We start from the raw sequence: 20,165 nt of genomic DNA on the forward strand, positions 1-20,165 counted from the left end.
TTGTTGAAACACTTGCTCGCACAAATGCACTTACCATTCACAATGCAGTCGGTATGCAGCTGCTCAAAGACACACGCTGTCCCCGTCTGGTGTAAGCAACGTTGTCTCCGTGTTGTGCAGCTCCTGTTGGCAGAGGAATAGGAAACATTGTGCCGATGCTGAAAGCCCAAAGGCCGCCTCATCTATTTAAACTTAGATGATTTTAGCACTTGGCTGAGAAACAGATCTAATTACTGACACAGTTTTTTTATGTTCACGTTCCATGAAAATAAAAACTTCTAAGACTACATTAATGTGCCGAAAACAGAGTGTAATTTCAGAGTGGAAGAGAACAGTGTTCCTTTATAACCACCAACAAACTATTTATACTATTCTGAACAAGAATGTGACTTATGCTTCTATCCCCTTCAGTCAATTTTCTAATTTGTCCAAATGATCTGTGGCATCTGCCAATTGAAATTATATGGTAATTAAATTCAATTAAAAAAAAAAATACTACATTTAAGCTACCACATTCATTTTATCCCTAAATGTTGCTCTCATGGCTAAATCCGTCTGTCAATCTTTAAGATTTTATGATCAACTTCATAATTTGATCTTTTGTGAAATGTCAGACAACTCCCTTACTCCCATGTTCATTAAATGTATGAAATGACAAGACTGTAAAGTTATATTACAAGGACCTCCTTCCTTGATCAACATCGTTCTTTTACTTTGAAAAGTTGCTTGTGAAGTTCACATTGAGTACTTTACATACATAGTGGAGTGAAACAACGGGCCTCTGTGTGTGTCTGTGTGTGTTTTTGTGTCTTTGCGACCAGTTTCCTGGAATTTTATTTCTGGTTTTTGTGGATTTCCGTAACTCTTCGCTGCTTAATTTGAGGATCCCTAAGTGTGCCCTGTGTTTGCCGCGATAAACTAAACATTGGGGGGGGCGTTGGATGTAGTTTGTGGCCTTTACAATGCAGATAGAGGTGGAAGCGGTTTAGATGTGTCCTTTTCATGCGCATGGACTCACGCATGGCGACCGGTATGGAAGCAGGCCCACAATCTACCAAACCACCACACAGACCGTTTGGCTTAGGCGGCACTCTCGTCGCTACCATTACTGTCATCTTCCTTCCCGCGCTTCCTTCTCTCTTGTTTTTTGAGGTTTGGGTTGTGTTTATTTCAATGCTGCCTTGGTGTGTTCAGTGTGGCAGCAGCTGTTTGCTTTTTATTTCCACCATCGTCTATATTGTTTAGAGATGATCTGGTTTTATATGGCAAACGACTACGAGTGACTTTTGTTTAGTTGCCGCAGATTTCACCTTGTTTGCTCACCCTGCGTGCTGGACTACACACCACGTCGTTGTTGTTGTGCCTGAGGCAACACAACGGCGGTAATGAGGTGTGACAGACCCCTTAAATAGCCGTTGCTGGTGCTGCTGCTTGGCTTTCAGGAGCATTGTGTCGCGACAGATTGAAGCTTTTCATTGTCGGCATGGCGCTTACATAGAGAAAGCACATTTATTTGAAATATAGAGCTTTGCACGTGTGTGTGTGTGTGTGTGTGTGTGTGTGTGTGTGATAAAATCTCCTATCGCTTTGTGTCTATGTTGGGTGGCGTCAAACTATGCACAAGAAATATTGCTCTACAGCCACAACCATCTTGCTTCTGTATTTCCCCGCTTTATTTTTGTACAAATATAGTTTTAAAATCAAACTGTGCTCCTCTTCCCCCTCCAGGTACGGGTCCAATCCATATGAACAGTGTCCAGTGTCGGGGGTCAGAGCGCTCCATCCTAGACTGCTACTTCCAGGAAGTCCAACCGTGGACATTCAAACACAGTCAGGACGCCTCAGTGCGCTGCAACGTCCCAAAGACCGGAGTGGAGAACACGGTATGAAATCTAATGAAAAATATCACATGATATACACCGATAGAGGGTCACCCAGTTAATCCTTAATGGGTGTCCAGGTGCGACTTGTTGGCGGTAGAGTCCCGTCAGAGGGTCGCGTGGAGGTGTTGATGGAGGTCGGAGGCCGTAAGCGCTGGGGCTCCGTCTGCAGTGAGAACTGGGGCATCAACGAGGCCATGGTGTTATGCAGACAGCTCGGCCTGGGCTTCGCTGCCAGTGCTCATCAGGTAACCGGGGCCGACATTCATAACTGACAAGGTGGCAGCAAGGATGTCACTTTGATTTCTGACTGTAGTTCCACTCCTTAATCTGTGTCATTCGGAATGACTTTTTATTGAAGTCTGATAACCAGAATCCAAACAGACGGGCTTGATGTTTTGAATGAACAAAACATGCAATGATGCCATTTCTGAGCTAATTTGATTAATTTTGAAAAAGTCCGATTTGAGTGTTATTTGAGTTATTATTCATCCAAGATTTGTCAAAATCCCATTAGCACTGTCTGCGATATTGATGAAACAATCCATAGTCACAGCCCCTGTGTTCACTGTGGTGGACAATGATCTGTGATACTGCTCAATGATGGAAAACCTGACAAGCTGTCCGTGTGATGTGGCCCCGCCCCCCCACGACCTTCCTCCGACAGGAGACCTGGTACTGGCCCGGTGAGTCAAATGCAGCAGACGTCATCCTCAGTGGAACTCACTGTGTGGGCACGGAGTTTTCCATTCAACACTGTCGCCGCAACAGCCATGTCCATTGTCCTCGAGGGGGTGGAACGAAGGCTGCCGGGGTCACCTGTTCAGACAGTAAGTCGAGCCGTCCTCCTGAATTCTCCTCGGCTTTCTACGCCTGGTAAAGTCCTAACACGGCCCCTTCACAATCCGACCTGCTTCAGCGGCACCCGACCTGGTTCTGGATGCCCAGCTGGTCCAGGAGACCGCCTACCTGGAGGACCGACCCCTCCACCTGCTGAGCTGTGCCAACGAGGAGAACTGCCTGTCCTCGTCCGCCGCCAGGATGAACTGGCCTTACGGCCACCGACGCCTGCTGCGCTTCTCCTCCCGCATTATGAACCTGGGCCGCTCCGACTTCAGGCCCAAAGCGACGAGAGAGAGCTGGACATGGCACCAGTGTCACAGGTAGAGCGTCCCACCAGAGTTAATGGGTGCTACACCGCTGAGGTTGGAAAGAACTATTTAAGTACTTACTCTAAGTGGCATGTGGTGGTTGCCCTCGTGGTAAACCTGGAAATAGGTATCCAAAATTTAGATACAGGTGAGCTCTGATTTTTAGAAGAAAAGTATAGTGACACCTGTTCCTCCTACAAATTTGGTCTTACGTGCAAATTACTCCACGTAGCGTAATTTGCATTATATTTAGTTTAATTGCATTAAATTGCTAGCAGGAAAGAAAACAAGTTGAAGTGTGAGCTCTGTGCCGGAGCACGTATGATAGACGAGGCGGCTGCAGCGGTTTTAACGCTGCCATTAAAAACACAAGAGCCTTTTTCCGTGGCCAGGGCCTCGGTGCATTTTGCTCCGTTACATATAAATAGACAACCTTTTTGTCCTCAGATCTACTTCCTCTCCACGTGTTCCCCTCAGTAAGTTAGTTTCTTGTCAGATGACGCAAACACTTTGAGGCCTGTAGTCACGGGGGGAAGAAGAAGGAGCCATTTCTGGCCCACATGTGACGCGTGTGTCTGTAAGCTACCGGTGGCCTGAGACAGATTCCTCGTCCGCCCTGCAGCTCGGGTCCTTACAAACGATGGCTGCACCAATCCAGTTACCGCAGGTCCGCGTAATACAAAGGGCAGGGTAGCGCACACACAATCGGGTCCATTTCGGCTTGTTACAACAACTCATCGGAGCTGTAGCTGTGTGCTTCAAAGCCCTCTATTCACTCGACACGAGTAAACAGCTCACCCTAGCAGGGCGCTAAAACAAGCCTCTGTGAAAGGTTTCCACGGTGACACCCACGGTCATGTTCATGGGGTGAGGTCACCGGCATGCCTGCCATAGGGAGCCAGTGTTCAGCTTGCGTGAATGCACACACGCATGGACGTGCAGACACGCACGCACACACACACACACACACACACACTCTCACCTGGGCTTTCCCTTCTGTCATCGCAGGCACTACCACAGCATCGAGGTGTTCACACATTACGACCTGCTGACTCTGAATGGAACGAGGGTTGCAGAGGGACACAAGGCCAGTTTCTGTCTGGAGGATACGTATTGCCCTGATGGTAATGCTCACCACCATTCATGATTCCCAGTGAAAAAAAGCCTCTCCCATTGGTGACAGGAAATTAATATCAATATCTTAGCTACTGCCATTTAGATTTTTTACTTTGTGGTTAATGTTTTATATCGCTGCTGTTGTTGTTGTTTTTTCACCCTCCATTTGCTCGTTACATCATGGATGAAATAGCGCTTATGAAAAAGATGAGTCCATATGTAGTCTGACGCAATTTAGAAAGCTAAAGGCTCTTAGAAATAACAGGGAGTGCTGGGCATTAAATGAGCTTTGATGTTGTGAGTCATAATGCTGTTGTTTTGTGTGTTTGTCTGTGTGTGTGTGTGTGTGTGTGTGTGTGTGTGTGTGTTTGTTAGGACTCCAGAAGCGGTTCTCCTGCTATAATATGGGTGAACAGGGCATCTCTGTGGGATGCTGGGATACGTATCGCCACGACATTGACTGTCAGTGGGTGGACGTTACGGACGTACGGCCAGGAGATTACATCTTCCAGGTCACAAGTCACTTCGTATTTCTAGGAGTATCTTGTGCCCGAAGCAATGGCTCAAACATTTTGGGAAATGTGCGAATATTATATATAATATATGCGAATATATCTCTGGCAAAGAGTCAGATCTTACATCTGTATCTGTATGGTAAATAGGAAACTAGTGTCTTAGCTCAACAAATAACTTCCATCAGACCGTCAAACCGTGACAGGAAGTGTCCACCCTTTACCATTATTTTTATACTTATAATAAGCATAATAAGCAGCTCCAATCTAGTGCTAAGATAAGCTAAGCTAACTGGCTGCTGGCTGTATTTTTATATGAGGCGTGCACGTATGAGAGTGGTATCAATCTTCTCATCTAACTGAATGTACTGATATATGCAATATTCCACAAAATATTGAACAATTAACTTAAAGCCCACGGTGTTAATCCATTTAAAAGATATTTTTCTTAAAGTATCATTACACCCGACAGTTTTTATGAAAGAAACCCCCAACCTGTAGCAATACTGTAATCCCGTCCAATCATTACATTTGCGATAAAAGATTCCCAGCCCAGGCTTTGATGATGAAGATTTAGTTAATGACAAAGAGGTTCTCAGGATGTGAAGGTGGACTTCCGTCTATTTCAGTAAAACCTCTCGACCGCCATCATCACAGTCATCACCTCAACCACGCCTGTGTCTGTCATTACTTTGACCCAGGTCGATCGGTCGAGTCATTGTGGCTGCTCAACTAAAACACATCAAGGGCTCCATCTCCCATCATCATCCATCATCATCCATTATCATCCAGTTCCAGTTCAAACTACTGGTCCCACCGTGTACGCGGACTCTCAGATCTCACGCTGACGAAATTACCTCCCAGTGTGGCAGATTAGTTACAGTGTAATTGTCTGTCTGATTATTGCTGCTGCCACCCGGTTGGTCTGATTGGTCACTCTGAGCCTTCGTAATTACACTCTTCTACTTTCTATTGAAGAAGGATTTATTTAATTTACCGGCAACATACGTGACACATATTTGCGCATAAATTCATGTGCTGACTAGATATATTTTGAGCAGGTACAACCGGGTATAACTATAGAGACGTGACACACAATGCGAAGGAAGGAATGATGGGCAGAGGACAGAATGGGAGAACAAAAACTGTGAAGTCATTTGAGGAGAAAAAGCACTCAGTAGAAAAACAAAACAAATGTAACTGAGAAGAACAGCGATAAAACAGAAGAAGAAGAAAAGTCATGCAGGGAGTGACTTATTCAACATTTTCAACTCTCATACTGCGATCTTTCATTTATCTAGTAAAGAGCAGATGACGCCTCACTTCTCCATTTCACTTGGATTTACAGAAGGGTTCAGCAGACCTTCCCTTGAACCAGCCACCGCCAACGAAACCCCAATTTCCCAAATTAACTTATGCCTCTCTTAGGTCAAACAGCGGCGAGTGCCCCCTTCCATTAGCAACGCCTAATTTGCCACCGAGGAATTCCTCCTGCCCTGTTTTTATTTTTATTGCCACTTTCTCACCGAGCAACACGCTCTACGCCTGAACCGGGTCCAACGCTGTAATCTACCCTAAAACATTAAGAGGCAGCTTTTGTGCATCGACCAAGTTTTTTTTGGGACTAACTTTTTTTTGTATGTGTGTATTTTGCGTTCCTTCTCCCTGTAGCTGTTTAGCAACGTGTACTTAAAGCGGGTGTAGCAGTTTACAGAGCAGCTATTAGAGTAAAAAGGCTGCTCAGTATTATCACCAGACTAACAGGACGGTTGTATCAGCAGTCACGGAGCCGCTCTGCAAATGACAGACTATTAGCATTGTGCACGCCAGCACTCACAGTATTCCACACTCATAAACATGCTTTTGTATAATGGTTCAGTTGCAAAAGACTTCAATTTCTGTTCAGTGCAACTCATGTTGGTGTGACGAGCAACCACATTTAATGAAGATCTTTTTTAAATTCAATTTCACTTCAATTCATTTAATTTTCTATGGCCCAATATCACAGGCTCAGCGGGCTTTACAGCCTGTGCACAGGACACTCAATATACGGCCAGCTGTCAAGTTTTGTGTGGGCGGAACTATCTTTGTTAAATGTTTAGTTCGAAATCATTTTATGCTGAGTTTTCTCTAAATATCCACCCGTGTGTGTTTTGCTTTGCATGGTAAATGCTGGGGTTTTACCTCCACATGTTATTCAGTCCATGTGCTAAGCTGTAAGGCTGCCAAGTGAACATTATTCAGTGTATTTATCTTTTTAAAATATAAATACTGTATGGGAAAAGTCATCCAGCTTTTTATAGATGAGAAAGGGATTGAATATAAAAACAATACCAGCCATGAGTACGTTTTAATAACAGGCCTCACAGTTTTACGTCCAACTGCTCTTTTTTTTTCTTTTCTCAAATGGCTTTCTGGTCGTGCAGCGAGGGGCCACTTAGTCCCCGTTAAAGTCATCAGGGGAGAAACTGTGTGTCGTTAAATTGTTTGTATCCGGTCATCCTGCAGGTGGAAGTAAATCCGGCGATGGACATGGCTGAGTCTGACTTTATGAACAATGTCATGAGATGTCGCTGTAAATACGACGGACACAGAGCCTACATGTATGGATGTCACGCAGGTGAAAGGCCTTTGCATCTCCCTCACTTCATCCTCTCTCCTCCCTTCGTCCTCTGTCCCTGATTGTTATGCTCTTTTCTGTTCCGTTACAGGCGATGCATACAGTGCAGAGATTGAGGACCTGTTTGAGCACCAGAGGCAAATCACCAACAACTTTGTGTAGCCCATCCCAGGGACCGGTGCAAAGGCCTTCCAATGGGGCCCCCGGAGACCACCCAGGGTGGGAGGTCGATGGCCCCCGGGCCCCTTTGGGAACAGAGGACCCAAAATAACAGACAACCTACAAAATGGCGCCTGATCATCTTTTTCACAGACGTGGCGAAGACATTCGTGAGCGCATCACATCACAGCAGCGATCATTGCAGAGACTCCATCGACAACAAGAGTGGAACAGTCCAACGTGTTTTGTACTCTAGTTAAGTAAGAAGATATTGATTCATACTACACAGATTTTTGTGAATGTGGAAGAACAGGAATTTAAGTTAGTTATTCAGGTTGTTTCCGCATGAACGACCTTAATGTTGCGATGACTAATCCTTCACAAAGACAACGGGGAAGATGGTGCTGCTGGGGAACCTCATTCCTGATTCAGAGAAAGAATTAATAATAATATTGTGAGGTGGATTTAATGCAACATTGTAGCGACATTACTATAATTTAATAATTTGCTCTTTTGGCATTATTTCATTGAAATTGTTGAATTTTGTAGTTGTTGCGCTTTTTACATTACTGTATCGGTGCTCTTTAACAGTAGTGTACTTCGCAATATTAACCTCACTACATTTTAGGTGAACAGTACTGTGCAATGCATTTGGGTAGTTTTCTCACACAGTTAATTTGATATTTTATCATTGCATTGTTTTTTTTTAAAAGCATTGGTTAAAAAAAAGTGTAGTTTTCCTATGATAATTTGCTTCTAATCTAGATTAAGAAAAGAAAGAAAAGAAAAGGTCAAATCATTTTTTGTAAAAGAGCACTTTATCCTTTAAACATCAGTATTCTAGTTTTGCCACCATAACTATTTTTGCCACCAATTAGAGTTTGAATTATTGCTATTTTGTTTTCATATTCAATTTAATATTTATGCTGCAACCGTATTTATTCAAGGACTTAACGCATTCACAGCATGCTCAGTAAAAAGTTTGTTAGCGTTTATTTAATAATACTGAATATTTTTAGTTTTTTGAGATGTTACTAATCAGACAGGGAAAATTATATTACATGATGATATAGTGTTCACATGATTTATTTCATTTATCAAACAACTCTAACTGTACAGTTTTACTTTTAGCTTTTCTTTGGTGGGAGCAAAAAACGTCCCGACAAAACCACAGTATGGTGACGGGAAGGCGCGCTGGGTTTTCAAACCTTCTGAGCTCCCGTATGTGCTTCATAAACAAACAGAGGGAATTCTTACGTAACCTGTTACGCACTAAAGGGAGCGGAACGCAACCGAATCACAGAAAAAGCAAGAATCTGGACATCCGTCTTTACACAAACTACAATAAATCTTTTGAGGGATGCAGTGAAGGAGACGGTGGATCAAAGAACGTTTGAAAAAGTCAAACAGAAACGGACGTGTGAGAATTTTTTGAGAAGAATTATACAGACAGACACTTTTTACGAGCAGAGTAGCGTGTTTTTTTTTGTAGGCAGCCGTACAGAGACCACAAGCCGACATCTGAAGCTCCACAACCAGAACAACATGTTTGTCTGCGAGAAGAAACAGAAACTCCTAAATCAGTACACAGTAAACAACATATTTTCACAAAATGCGCTGCATCGCTCCACACTTTCTTTGCTAACTTGTTAACTCCACACTTAACAATGATTCGACTCCATTGTCTTCACCACATGGGACTGCTGTTAATCATGTTGTTTTTACCCCATTAGTCTTTGATGCGTTTGGCTTAACGCCTTAGCGGCTGAACCCTTTTAAGGCGGCTTTCTAACGGCCAGTTTCCAGGACAAGATGTGGAAAGGACAAGTCACCAAGTCATAAAGACAACTGCAGACTGAAATACTTCAGCACATTGTCTTCCTCCTCGCTGGGCCGTGATGACTCCACGAAGAGAGCCTCCAAAGAATTGGTTACTTCTCATAATAACTTTTTATAATCCCGCACAAATACTCAAAGCTGTTGGACACTGACACACCGAGATAAATCTGAGTCTAAAATAAGTGTTTGTTGAAATGATTTTCTATTTATCTTTGCTTGTGTACAGTTCCTCCTGACATAAATAGGGTCCTGTTCTGTGTTATTTAAGATGATATGCCATTTCATATGGGTTGGTTCATATTAACCACTCTCATCACATTACTGTATTGTACCCGTGCTACAGGCGTAGCACTGCGACATTTCCGTGGCCAGTTGTGTTTTATTTTGTCTTTAAAGCTGAGAGTGTGAGCTACGCGGCGCTTATCTACAACCATAATTCGTAGAAAGCTGTGCTCTCAGGGACTTTAACCTCATTTTAAAGAGAAAAACAAATAATATTAATGTCATGTGCTCTTAGCTGTGATGCATACACTCATACAACAAGTAATCTGTGCCTACATGCGTATGGAGGAACGCGAGGATAACTTTGGATAGACACTGGCGTAAAGACAAAATCGCAATCCATTCATTCATTACTGTGAATCAATAAAACTTTATCACATACTAGCTCGCCGCTGCTTCTTGCCTTCTTACTGCTAGAACTTGGAATATCTGGAATATTTGTGGAGGAGAAAGTGGGTAGAATTATGATTCCTCGGCATCCAGAAGACGGATACGTTCTGTGGTTTGTGATCTGACCTGTTCAAACTGGGTACTCAAGCACTCTGCGCTGGTTTTCTGATGCTTAAAGAATTCATTTTAAAAGGCTTCCCCTAAAAAGATGATGCCGCCCCAAGCCAGCCCTTCCAAGATGTTAGATTTTCCGTTATTTAATCTTTTGCACACACTGCTCCTCGTGGGAACTGAGAAAATATCAGACAAAAATACACAAACGTGTCCAAGAATTAACAGGCAACTTCAAGCATATCAAAGTGGGTGGAGTAATCGTCTGTGTGTGTGGAAAGGACATTTACTCTTAACAAAAGTCTGATTTGATCACAGCTGACATGTCCGCCCAGAAAGAAAACAAGTGGAGCCGTGAAGTGGTCACTTGCTGAGATGAAACAGCTGCTGGGCAAACAGGAAAGGGATATTTGAAGGCAGAGCACCTGGGTTCATAGAGAGGCCTCACACACATCCATCTTCCTTTCATGAACTCTCAGCCTATTCCGGTAAACACACATGCAAGGGCACACACACTAGTTTGGGCTTCACAGATCATATGAATATTTACACTGCACTTTTATAAGAAGAAAATAAAGGCTGGAGATTAATCCACTTTCACTTCTTCTATTTAACAAGTCACTTAGATATGACTGTGACTGTACCAGCGTCAGGGGTCGCCTTTAAGTGTGGACCATCGATCGAGATCAATCAGAGGAGGAAAAATAAATGAATCTGAGGTGAAAACGAAACATACGAGCCACCTCCACTCACGCACGCTCGCCGGCGCAGTTCTCGTTATATCCTTGCCGGCCCGCTTCCTGTTTGCTGCACGTGGTGTTATTCGGGAGGCCCCCTTTCGCCACCCCACCCCGACCTGATGGGGACCACAGACAGCTCCACAATGAAGACTGTGTACGCTCTCTGAATGACAGACCTGTCCGTACAAGCTACAACAAACCAAAGCCCCCACCCATTCACACACACACACACACACACACACACACGTAACACTTGAGTGCATAACAGGTTGTGGCGTCATATCTTTTGGGAGCGACTGACAGGGTGAGTTTTTTTCTGGTGATCGAACTTTATTATTTAGTAGAAATGTCTTTGCTGAAAGCTTCGTGGTTGCTTCAATGAGGAAACCTGTTGGAGCTGTCTGGTTTTGTGCTGCCTTCATTATGACGTGTAATATCGGAGAAACGGATAAATGCTCATTAGTGTTTTCTTACACTTTCAAACAATTATCATTTCCACTTGCACAGAATGTAAATTAGTTTCTAGGTGCTTGTGATTCGTAAGCAGACCACCCGATGAACCCATCGCCTGGGATTGTTAATATTTACTGATAGTCTCATGATTAATGAATGAATTAGCATAATTATTTCACCCTGTCAAGTGAAAAACACATTATGGGACACATTCACTTGCCATGTCAGGCCCATCGGGAGAGTAAATGAACGGTCGCTGAGAGAACACTAGCAAATTAGGGCAATGCCTTTCCTTTGTTATACACTTCTCTGTGCGTACTGTGTATTGCTTTAGCAGGGAAGTGAACTTGTCTTTGTATGCACGCAAGTGTTTGTGCACAAATTGCCCCACCACCACACCGATCCTCTCCTCTCCACGATGAGATTTATTGCAAAACAGCCCTGTGAGAGAGTACACACGGCCTGCCCAGTCTCTGTACTGCACCCTGACAATTACTGCTATATATACCGCTCCAAATGAGAGCCATGAACCAGCGTGATTACAGGGTGGAGTAGAGCACAGAGGGACAGGGGGGAAACGAAAAAGTTAGGCAAGAAGAAGAGCGAGACGGCATCAGACAATGCAAGTGGAAGTGAAGTCTGCCGTAAATTGCATTGTGCACTTTTCCTAAATCACAGTCCACGTGACGACACCACAGTTTATTCTGCGTAGCTTTCCTTTTGCAACATTGTGAGGTGGGAGAGATGAGACCGAAGTGATGAGAAGCTTGCAGGGAATGAGCAGCATCTTCTCGACGTTGACGACGATGACCGTAGCCTGCGTACTCCTCCTCGATAAATTACACAGGAGAGCTTCAAATGCCAGACAACTGCGCATGGCACAGGTCAACCGCCGCGTCCAGTAAAGAAATGCTTCCCTCTACTGGAAGTGAGAAAATAAAATGGAATATGGAGAAGAATAATACAATTGAAAAATAATGTGACAAGAAGAGACTTTTTGGACTGAAAGCGTCCCGATAACTGGAAACCTGAACAAAATATCCGACATGAAAGAAGCGAATAATGTCTAACACAGAGAGACCTTCACAGGCTATGAACAGTCGGTCCCAATACCTCTTCTGCATCCGCATCAGGCCGCCTGAAAAACAGATACAGAAAAATTAAATTAAACAACAAGAATCCCTACAAATGATGTTGAGGTTGCTGCAGAGCTGTGGCCCCTTCTGGTGAACCATTTATTAAATAAGATCAGTCGACCCGACGGGGTCATGAGATTACGGGGGAAGTGGCGAACTGGGATACGTTGAGCGGAGAATTGCCTGTTCTTTCTAACCACGCTGTTCCACGAGCAGCAAGCATCCCCGCGGGGAGGAAATAGCGTGATCACATTACCCATGGACCGGTTTTCACCGTACAGAAACCCCACGCTCTGCCTCACTCCAGCGACCCGCATAATTGGAAGCATCTCGGCATGAAGATAGAGTCAAGGTGGCATATCAATGGGCGTGTGCTCCAAGGGCATGCAGATAAGAAAAGCCTGCTTCTCTTAACAGGTCGTGTCCATGATAGGGTCACTGGCCCTCCCTGAAAAGACAGCAGGCCAGGTGTTGACTCACATACAAATAGCTACAGCTGCTACACAGCGTTCAATTCACCCGGCGCTCGTCTCCAACTCAGCGACAAACTGTTTTGTTCCCAAGACGTGTTTGATTATTTACGCGTGTATGGCAGCGGAGAATTCCTGCAGCTCAGCGTAAAGAAAACAGGCGATGATACTTTTTTCAGTGACTCCATGCGATATGACTGGAAATCAATTCGGATGAGCAATGAATCGCTGCGACACTCACCGCTTCTCGTCCCGCTACACCAATGAGAGCTCGGTCATGTGTGAGTGCAGCGTTGGTTCGTCCTGTTTCATCAGGTTTGGGCGACATTTAAAGAAAAAAATAATTTTCACAATTTAATATAAGTGCGTAATCAGAAAAATATAATGGATTAAAATAATAGCTTCACAAAATGTCAGATAATATCTATGAAACATGAAGCAAACACTTTAGTAACTGATTTTGTGAGATTGGAGAACTTCTTTTGTAAAAGGTGATCATATAATATTGTATTTTTGACCAGTTCTGGGTAATACATCGATTAATGCCTGTGTAGAACTCCTCATAAGGCCGTAATAAAAATGGCCTGTTCCTCTTTCTCCCGCCTGCTTGCTCAGCCTCAGCTGAGCATCAGCTGAGCATCGTCCGTCGCCCCACTGCCTCCCGTCCTGCAACAGCCTCCACTCCGCTGTACACGCCTCTCCAGAAGCGGGATTTCTCCGCCTTCGCACAAATAAAAGCGTGTGCCAAGTCGCATTAACTCTCCATCCTTATCCTCTTTCTGACTTGAGACATTTTATGAGCGGGAGCCTTCAGCCTCCGGCGACAAGCAGAGGCACGCTTTATGCACCGCTGCATCGCTAGCACCGCTGTTTACTGGCCACCACTATCGCTTTACTTCACGTACGCTACCAAAAGGTCACAATTTGGACTTCATTACATGATATATTTATAAAGTGGCTCTAAAGCCGTTCTGCAGCTGCGGGCGGGTAAAACTGGGCAATGTTGGTGGAGTGACACATAAACAGGGTCATGTTGAAGCAGGAGACCCTCTGTGGCCTCTGCTGCCGGTCTAAACCGGCTCAAAGCTCCTGCCCACACAAACACTGACCACACCGCCGAGCCGTTTATTGCCCGCTGAGGAGGAAATTGCTCCATAACGTGCCGGGAATGTTTGCATTTTGCAAACATATAATATATAAAAAAAGTCAAGTAATGCGAAAGTATCTAATTTTGAAGGCGTGAGGGAGGGACTTGTTGTTCATTGGTCAACATTCTCCAACGGGACCAATTAATGTCATGCTCATACAATTTAGATTGAGAATGTTTGATTATTTTTGCTTTTCAGTATGCATTCACTGTTGCCCGGATCAACTAGTATTAATTTCAGCAACATCGCCCCAGCTTACACTCAAGTGCAGCATTAGTGTATGCAAAACCTCATAATCATGCTGTGGCTTCGGCCCCCTGTGGTTCCTACAGCAGTGACTTAATTCTGCTTCACTACTCATAATAATTACAGATACAACGCTACCCCTCGTAATTACTGTGGAGCACTGGGTCCTATCTTTTAATGGATGCTTAAACAAACAGATTTCAGACAAGTTTGGGTTGAAAACTAATCTGGGGCCTCTGAGGGCAGATCAATCAGGTGAAAGGGTTGTGGCTGGGAGGGTGTAATAGGGTGAGGTTCGGTAATTAATACAGAACGCAGTAAGAGATGGAAGCCGGCTCTTCCTTGTTTTTTCAATTTGCTTCCCCCTTCATTCCTGCATCCCTCCTTCTCTCTGTGCCTTGGCCACATTATTTATCTCCGCTGTCACACCGTTGTTGTGATTATGGATGTCATGCAGTCGTAAAGCGCTCCACGATCAATAGGCCTGAAATTAAACCAAAAAATGAATTTCCGCAGCGTTGGCCACATGCACTCCTGAGCAGGAATTACCTTGCAGGAGAATGGCTGATTATACCTCTGAAGAGACAGCGACAGAAACACACGGGGAGGAACAGTGCTTGACTGCGACTGGAAGGACAGTTTTACAGCTTTTCAACACATGCAACGCATGCATGTTGAAACCGTGTTCAACCAAGCTTCCCCACTACAATCTAAATTCAAAATCATCAGTATTCTCATCTGGGATGAATTGGCCGCATTCCACCGTCTAATCATAATAGGTGGGATTCTAATATCCCATATTAAAGCTCCACCAGGTCGAGGGCCTTTTTGCTTTTATCTAGTAATAAATGTCTGTAATGTAACGTGTCCTGGTTGCTCATGACGACCAGGCCAGCTGAGGACATGATGTAGTCATTTTTTCCAGGCTTAGATCAATACACTAATAGGCATGATGAGATAAAAAATAACCCCCTACTCCATTCGCCTGGTCATTTGGAGAAGCCTGCCGACTGATAGACTCTGTTCAAATAGCAAAACCTTCCGGTGATGAAAAACACAACCAGACATGAGACATCTAATAAAAAGAGGAAGAGCGTTGTAGAAAAGGGAAGGGTTTTTTACAAAAGTTGCATCCTGTATTCAGTGGTTATGTTATGATCGGTTTTACAGTCAGCTGCAGCCTTTTTAGAAAGCAACAATCAAAAGCATATGAAACCTGCAGCTCACCTTGTTTTTGACTTAGTGATCTTCCTTGTCCACACCAGGACCTGTTATTTTTCCTCGGCGGGACACATTGGGGCTAAGGAGACAGGAGACAGGGTTGACAGGGGAGGTGTTTTCGTGCTTTCACAATGCTTTGTGTAGCTCTCTTCGAACAGCGCGTCTAACCGCATCTCCGCCGCTGCACATCCCTCCACCGGAGATGGACGCTTCCTTTTGTTTCTTTCTCGTTTCCCTTGTCCCTCACTTAGGATTGATTTGCTATTAATGCCTGGGGCATCACAGAGGGAGGGTGACAAGGGTCGAGGTGGCTACAGCTGCTTTGACAGGCTTCTTCATCTCCGGACAGGAAGTTTGGTTTACATCAGCCGAGGGGCGGGAACTGTCACCGACAGACCTCGGGGCTAATGGGCTGGATTTATGCCGTCCTCTCCTCCTCTCAGGCTAGAAAAAGAATCACTAATCTGAGATCTGAGAGTTTTGCTTCCAAGGTTTGCTGTTGCATGATGGTGTAGGGAAGAGAAATACTAAAATTCATGATTTGTTCCTTTGATAGCGTGTGTATTCTGATCTGATATATCCGTGCACAGCTATGACTTTTTTTTTACGTAACATAAAGTGTTCATAACCTAAAACTATTTCCGGTGTTTTACTTTAACTTGACATGTCAAGACAAATTCTATCCATCACTCCCTCCGGGGAGCCTAGTGCTGGGGAAAAACCACAGTTGTGTTTTCACATCAATTTGACAAATCCCAGTTGAGAATTGCGAAACAGTCGGAGCAAATAATGGCCTGACACTCTTTGTTAGCAGAAAAGATGAGACTGCAGAGTGACATCTACCCATGTGGCTTCTGGGTTTACAGAGAAGCATCGTGTTCTGTCTCTTATGAAGTTGTGGTGAGATGTTAATAACACACTAAGTAATATACCTGCAAGCAGCGTGTAATATCAATGCACCAGCTTCTTCCAAAAGTGATGAAAACATCATTTGACATGTGGCCTGGTTCTAGACGTAGTGGAGCCCAACGAAAAAAGCTAAATAAGTTATCATGTCTTAATGGGTGCATTAAATGAATTAAGCTCCTATAATTTCACAACATGCACATTAATTGTTTTTTTTTGCTTTTTTAAATTCTCATGAGGACAGCTGCTGTTTCATTGTCCTCATATTACATTCCGGTTCTTTCTTTTCACTCCGTCTCTCTCCCGTCCTCGGGGGCCTTGGGGTGACTGAACTGATTCTCAACTATTTATTTGCTTTATTTCCTGAGATCAGCTATAAAGAACAAACACTATTAAGCCAGCCAATCAATAAGGGAACATCAGCGCTCTTAACCCCCCCCACCCGCCGCCTCGCAAAATAGATTTATATCTTCTGCCTGAGCAACATAAATCACATATTCATAAATTAAATTAAAAACAGGATTGATAGCAACAAAACCTCATGATATAAAAAAATATATATATTATTTGGCCGCTGCATGCAGAGAACGAAGAGAAAACATAGTTTTTCAGACGTATTTCTTGACAGTCTTTCAGGATATTGTAGTGACAGAAGCAGATCATCCAAATAAGTATCCTCATAATAACTCAAATATGAAATGTTTCCACTTGAAAGTTTTTACAATGGAAACTTCAGCTGCAAGAAGAGCTAAGCGGCTAACTGTGGGTGTGAGGGACATTCATCTCGACCTTAGAGGAGCTGGTCAGGTTCCAGCTTCTATCCTCTCGCATGTCGCTCTGCAAGGCGAGCTGCGCCTGGAGAAACAGGTTCATTCTCAAAGTGACACTTAATGGGATATATACAGATTGCGTCATGCATTACAGGGCCCGGTGGTTATGGGAGCATTCCGGAGGAGAGGAGCAGAAAAAATATGGCAGCATCCATCAAAGCCTCGACCAGAGAGGAAAAGCTGCAGGAACAGAGAGGGGACGAGGGCTGAGGTTTGGGACGCTGCCAAGGACATTTAAGGGAGCTGTCAGAGGAGGCTGATCTATGAAGGACCCTCTTGGCAGACCTATAGTGAGGGTACGTGTGTGTGTGTGTGTGTGTGTGTGTGTGTGTGTGTGTGTGCTATAGAAAGTGCATACGAGCAGCGGTAACACATGCGCTCGTGCCCTGGAGGGTGAGTATAGTAGAGAGGTCTCTGTCCACAGGTTCAAAGGTCAGAGATGGAAAGCATCCGCACAGAAAATCTAATGTTTTCAAATGTATTCAGAGCATGAAATGAAAGTATAGTAGTACAAAAATGTAAAAAAAAGGGGGGGAAAAGGGAGGTGAAAGGTTCAACAGAAAAAAATATTCTCCGTTTCTATGTATCATTATTGTTTTGACAAATTGTTGAACAAAATGATGAACCACATCCAGAAACATCCACGATGAGGTTATCAATGTAAACACATCAATTACGTAACTATTGATATCGGACTATTGTGTGTACAAAACTTTTTTCTGGACAAAGTACACTTCTAATACAATAGAAAATTCGACTCACTTTCCACTTCTGCCACAGCGAACAGCTCACCAAATATATGTCACACTTTTCATTCTGACAACCTCAAATAGCTAGAAACCGGAATACCTCTTTTTTAGATTGCACCTTTATTTAAAGGGCGCTCCCCTAATTTCCAAACGCTTTAAAATCAAAGAGACAAATTATGCAGGTTATATCCCTTCTGCTAAAAAGTCCTCTATGTTTGTGTGTGTGTGTTTTGTCAACCAAATGCTCGCCCCCTCTTCTTCACACCTTTAAACGTTGTCCTACCTCAGAGTATCGAAGTAGATATTCCTTGCATTTCTTTGCGGGACCTTTCACTTATAATCTCAAACTGTGGACGGAGCAGGTTCCCTCGAGGAGGCAGACTGAGGTCTCTGTACTGTAGTACTCTGTGGAGTAAATGCAGGGCAACCCTGCCAGAGGGGACACGGCACCGGGACCATTACTAAGGCTTAATGATATGAGAAGTGTTCCCCGATCCACCACGGAGGGGATTCATCACGACGCTGTAGCACTATACATCTTTCAGCAGCTCTTAAAGAGAAAATGGGAATTTTTTTTTCCTCCCCCACCATTCTTCCCTTGAGCTTTCTTCATCCCTCATCTTCACTTAAACACGCTCTATTTTAAGGTGCTTGCGCCTGAGGAGGGCGGGGCGGCGTGACCTTGGCGACGGGCGCGGGTGGAATCGGGTCGGTGGGAAGCCCTGGACGAGTGTGGGTAGAGACACAAACCACAACATCTGCCCCATGGGGAAGGAATACAATTCACTCTCTGCCTCAAAGTCACACTCCACACTGTCGCCGGCTGCAGCTCAGTGCTGATTGATGTCTCTTTGTCCCCTCATAAATAAAAACACTCTTGTCTCCGCCGTGAGAGATTGTACATCAGGGTGTAAATAGCTGAAGGTATCATGCGCTGCCGTACGTCAAGCTCAGAGCATTTTCTTTTTTTTCCTCTTGACTCTTTACATTTTGCTACCGTGACAGATACCTGCGACCGGTAAATCACAGTGATAAACCGTAACACAGGCGCAGTGAAAACAAGCAAAAGCAGTGTTCACTTTGGGGCCATTGACTTAATTTTATAGCCCGGAGCAAATTCGGAGTAATCACAATAAAGAGACATTTAACATGTCTGTTGTAGTATTTGCATTGTTGGAGTCACAGCCACCTGCCGGTGGATTTACGCCAGTAGATCACTGACAATAACAGTAAAAACAGAAGTGCGCTGGTTTATGACTTCAGCACTTTCAGTTTGAAGTCTTCCAGCACCAGTGAGTTTAAATTATGGTAGGAGACGTCCTTGGGATGTGAACATCTCATTTCACCAGGCTGTGCACAACCACACGCACACAGTCACACACACACACACACACACAACCTATTTCATTGGGGGTCTTTGGGAGGCTGGACTCAGTGGAGCATGACATAAGGATCTGACAGCAGTAAACCTGCAAACTCTCACTCTCTCTCTTTTAACACACACACACACACACACACACACACACACACACACACACACACACACACACACACACACACACACACACACACACACACATACACTTGTGGTGATGAGATATAAGACTAACTTTTTGTACATATAACAAAGAATGACTTTTTGATTTTTGAGAACCATTCATTAATATAGGAAGTTGAAAAAAAAAAATCTGGTTCTGCTTAGATAACGTAAGAGTTTATATAGTTTCCATTAGTAACATGTTCTTAGCAATGCTTTGTTTACCAAGTAATACTGTTTTTTGACTGAAGTCACAGTGATGAGCTCACACTACATTATTTCTTGTATGTTTAATATTAATTTTGTAAATAAAAGAGAGAGAGAGAGACAGAGAGAGAGAGAGAGAGAGAGAGAGACAGAGAGAGAGAGAGAGAGAGAGAGCGAGAGAGACAGAGAGAGAGAGAGAGAGAGAGAGCGAGAGAGACAGAGAGAGAGAGAGAGAGACAGAGAGAGAGGGGATCAATAAACTTCCGGGCATCATTTTATCAGATATGAATATATAATATAATCCTTAGTTGGTCGATCTACGGTAGCTGGTCAGCATCCCGTCTCAGCTGCGTCACCCTAATGAGCACTCGGGGACACGCCCACTCGCTGCTACCCAGCCTCCTTATTGGCTGCGTGGTTGAATAGTTCACAAGCTGTCCGACGATTGGCTCAAATATCACA

The 20,165-nt window shown here is 44.0% G+C and overlaps 1 protein-coding gene and 1 long non-coding RNA gene across 2 annotated transcripts in view; one reads left to right on the plus strand and one right to left on the minus strand.

Moving 5' to 3' along the window:
* Nucleotides 1–9,943, plus strand: part of loxl4 (lysyl oxidase-like 4) — a 21,391-nt gene extending 11,448 nt beyond the window's left edge. Inside the window, exons 8-15 of the mRNA XM_040179314.2 lie at nt 1,729–1,883; nt 1,961–2,128; nt 2,548–2,710; nt 2,800–3,043; nt 4,040–4,155; nt 4,523–4,659; nt 7,168–7,279; nt 7,371–9,943. Of these exons, the coding sequence (XP_040035248.1) occupies nt 1,729–1,883; nt 1,961–2,128; nt 2,548–2,710; nt 2,800–3,043; nt 4,040–4,155; nt 4,523–4,659; nt 7,168–7,279; nt 7,371–7,441 (1,166 nt within the window). The 3' untranslated portion in view covers nt 7,442–9,943. The remainder of the gene's footprint in view (nt 1–1,728; nt 1,884–1,960; nt 2,129–2,547; nt 2,711–2,799; nt 3,044–4,039; nt 4,156–4,522; nt 4,660–7,167; nt 7,280–7,370) is intronic.
* Nucleotides 9,944–12,263: 2,320 nt separating this feature from the next.
* On the minus strand, nt 12,264–15,721 carry LOC120820998 (uncharacterized). The gene is made up of 4 exons (XR_005712469.2): nt 15,643–15,721; nt 15,481–15,553; nt 13,101–13,162; nt 12,264–12,391 (listed from the first exon to the last, which is right to left on the minus strand). It is a non-coding gene; the product is annotated as an uncharacterized LOC120820998 (long non-coding RNA).
* Between the last annotated feature and the right edge of the window lie 4,444 nt (nt 15,722–20,165).

Source organism: Gasterosteus aculeatus, chromosome 6 (genome assembly GCF_964276395.1).
Source record: "Gasterosteus aculeatus chromosome 6, fGasAcu3.hap1.1, whole genome shotgun sequence".
Classification (NCBI taxonomy): Eukaryota; Metazoa; Chordata; class Actinopteri; order Perciformes; family Gasterosteidae; genus Gasterosteus; species Gasterosteus aculeatus.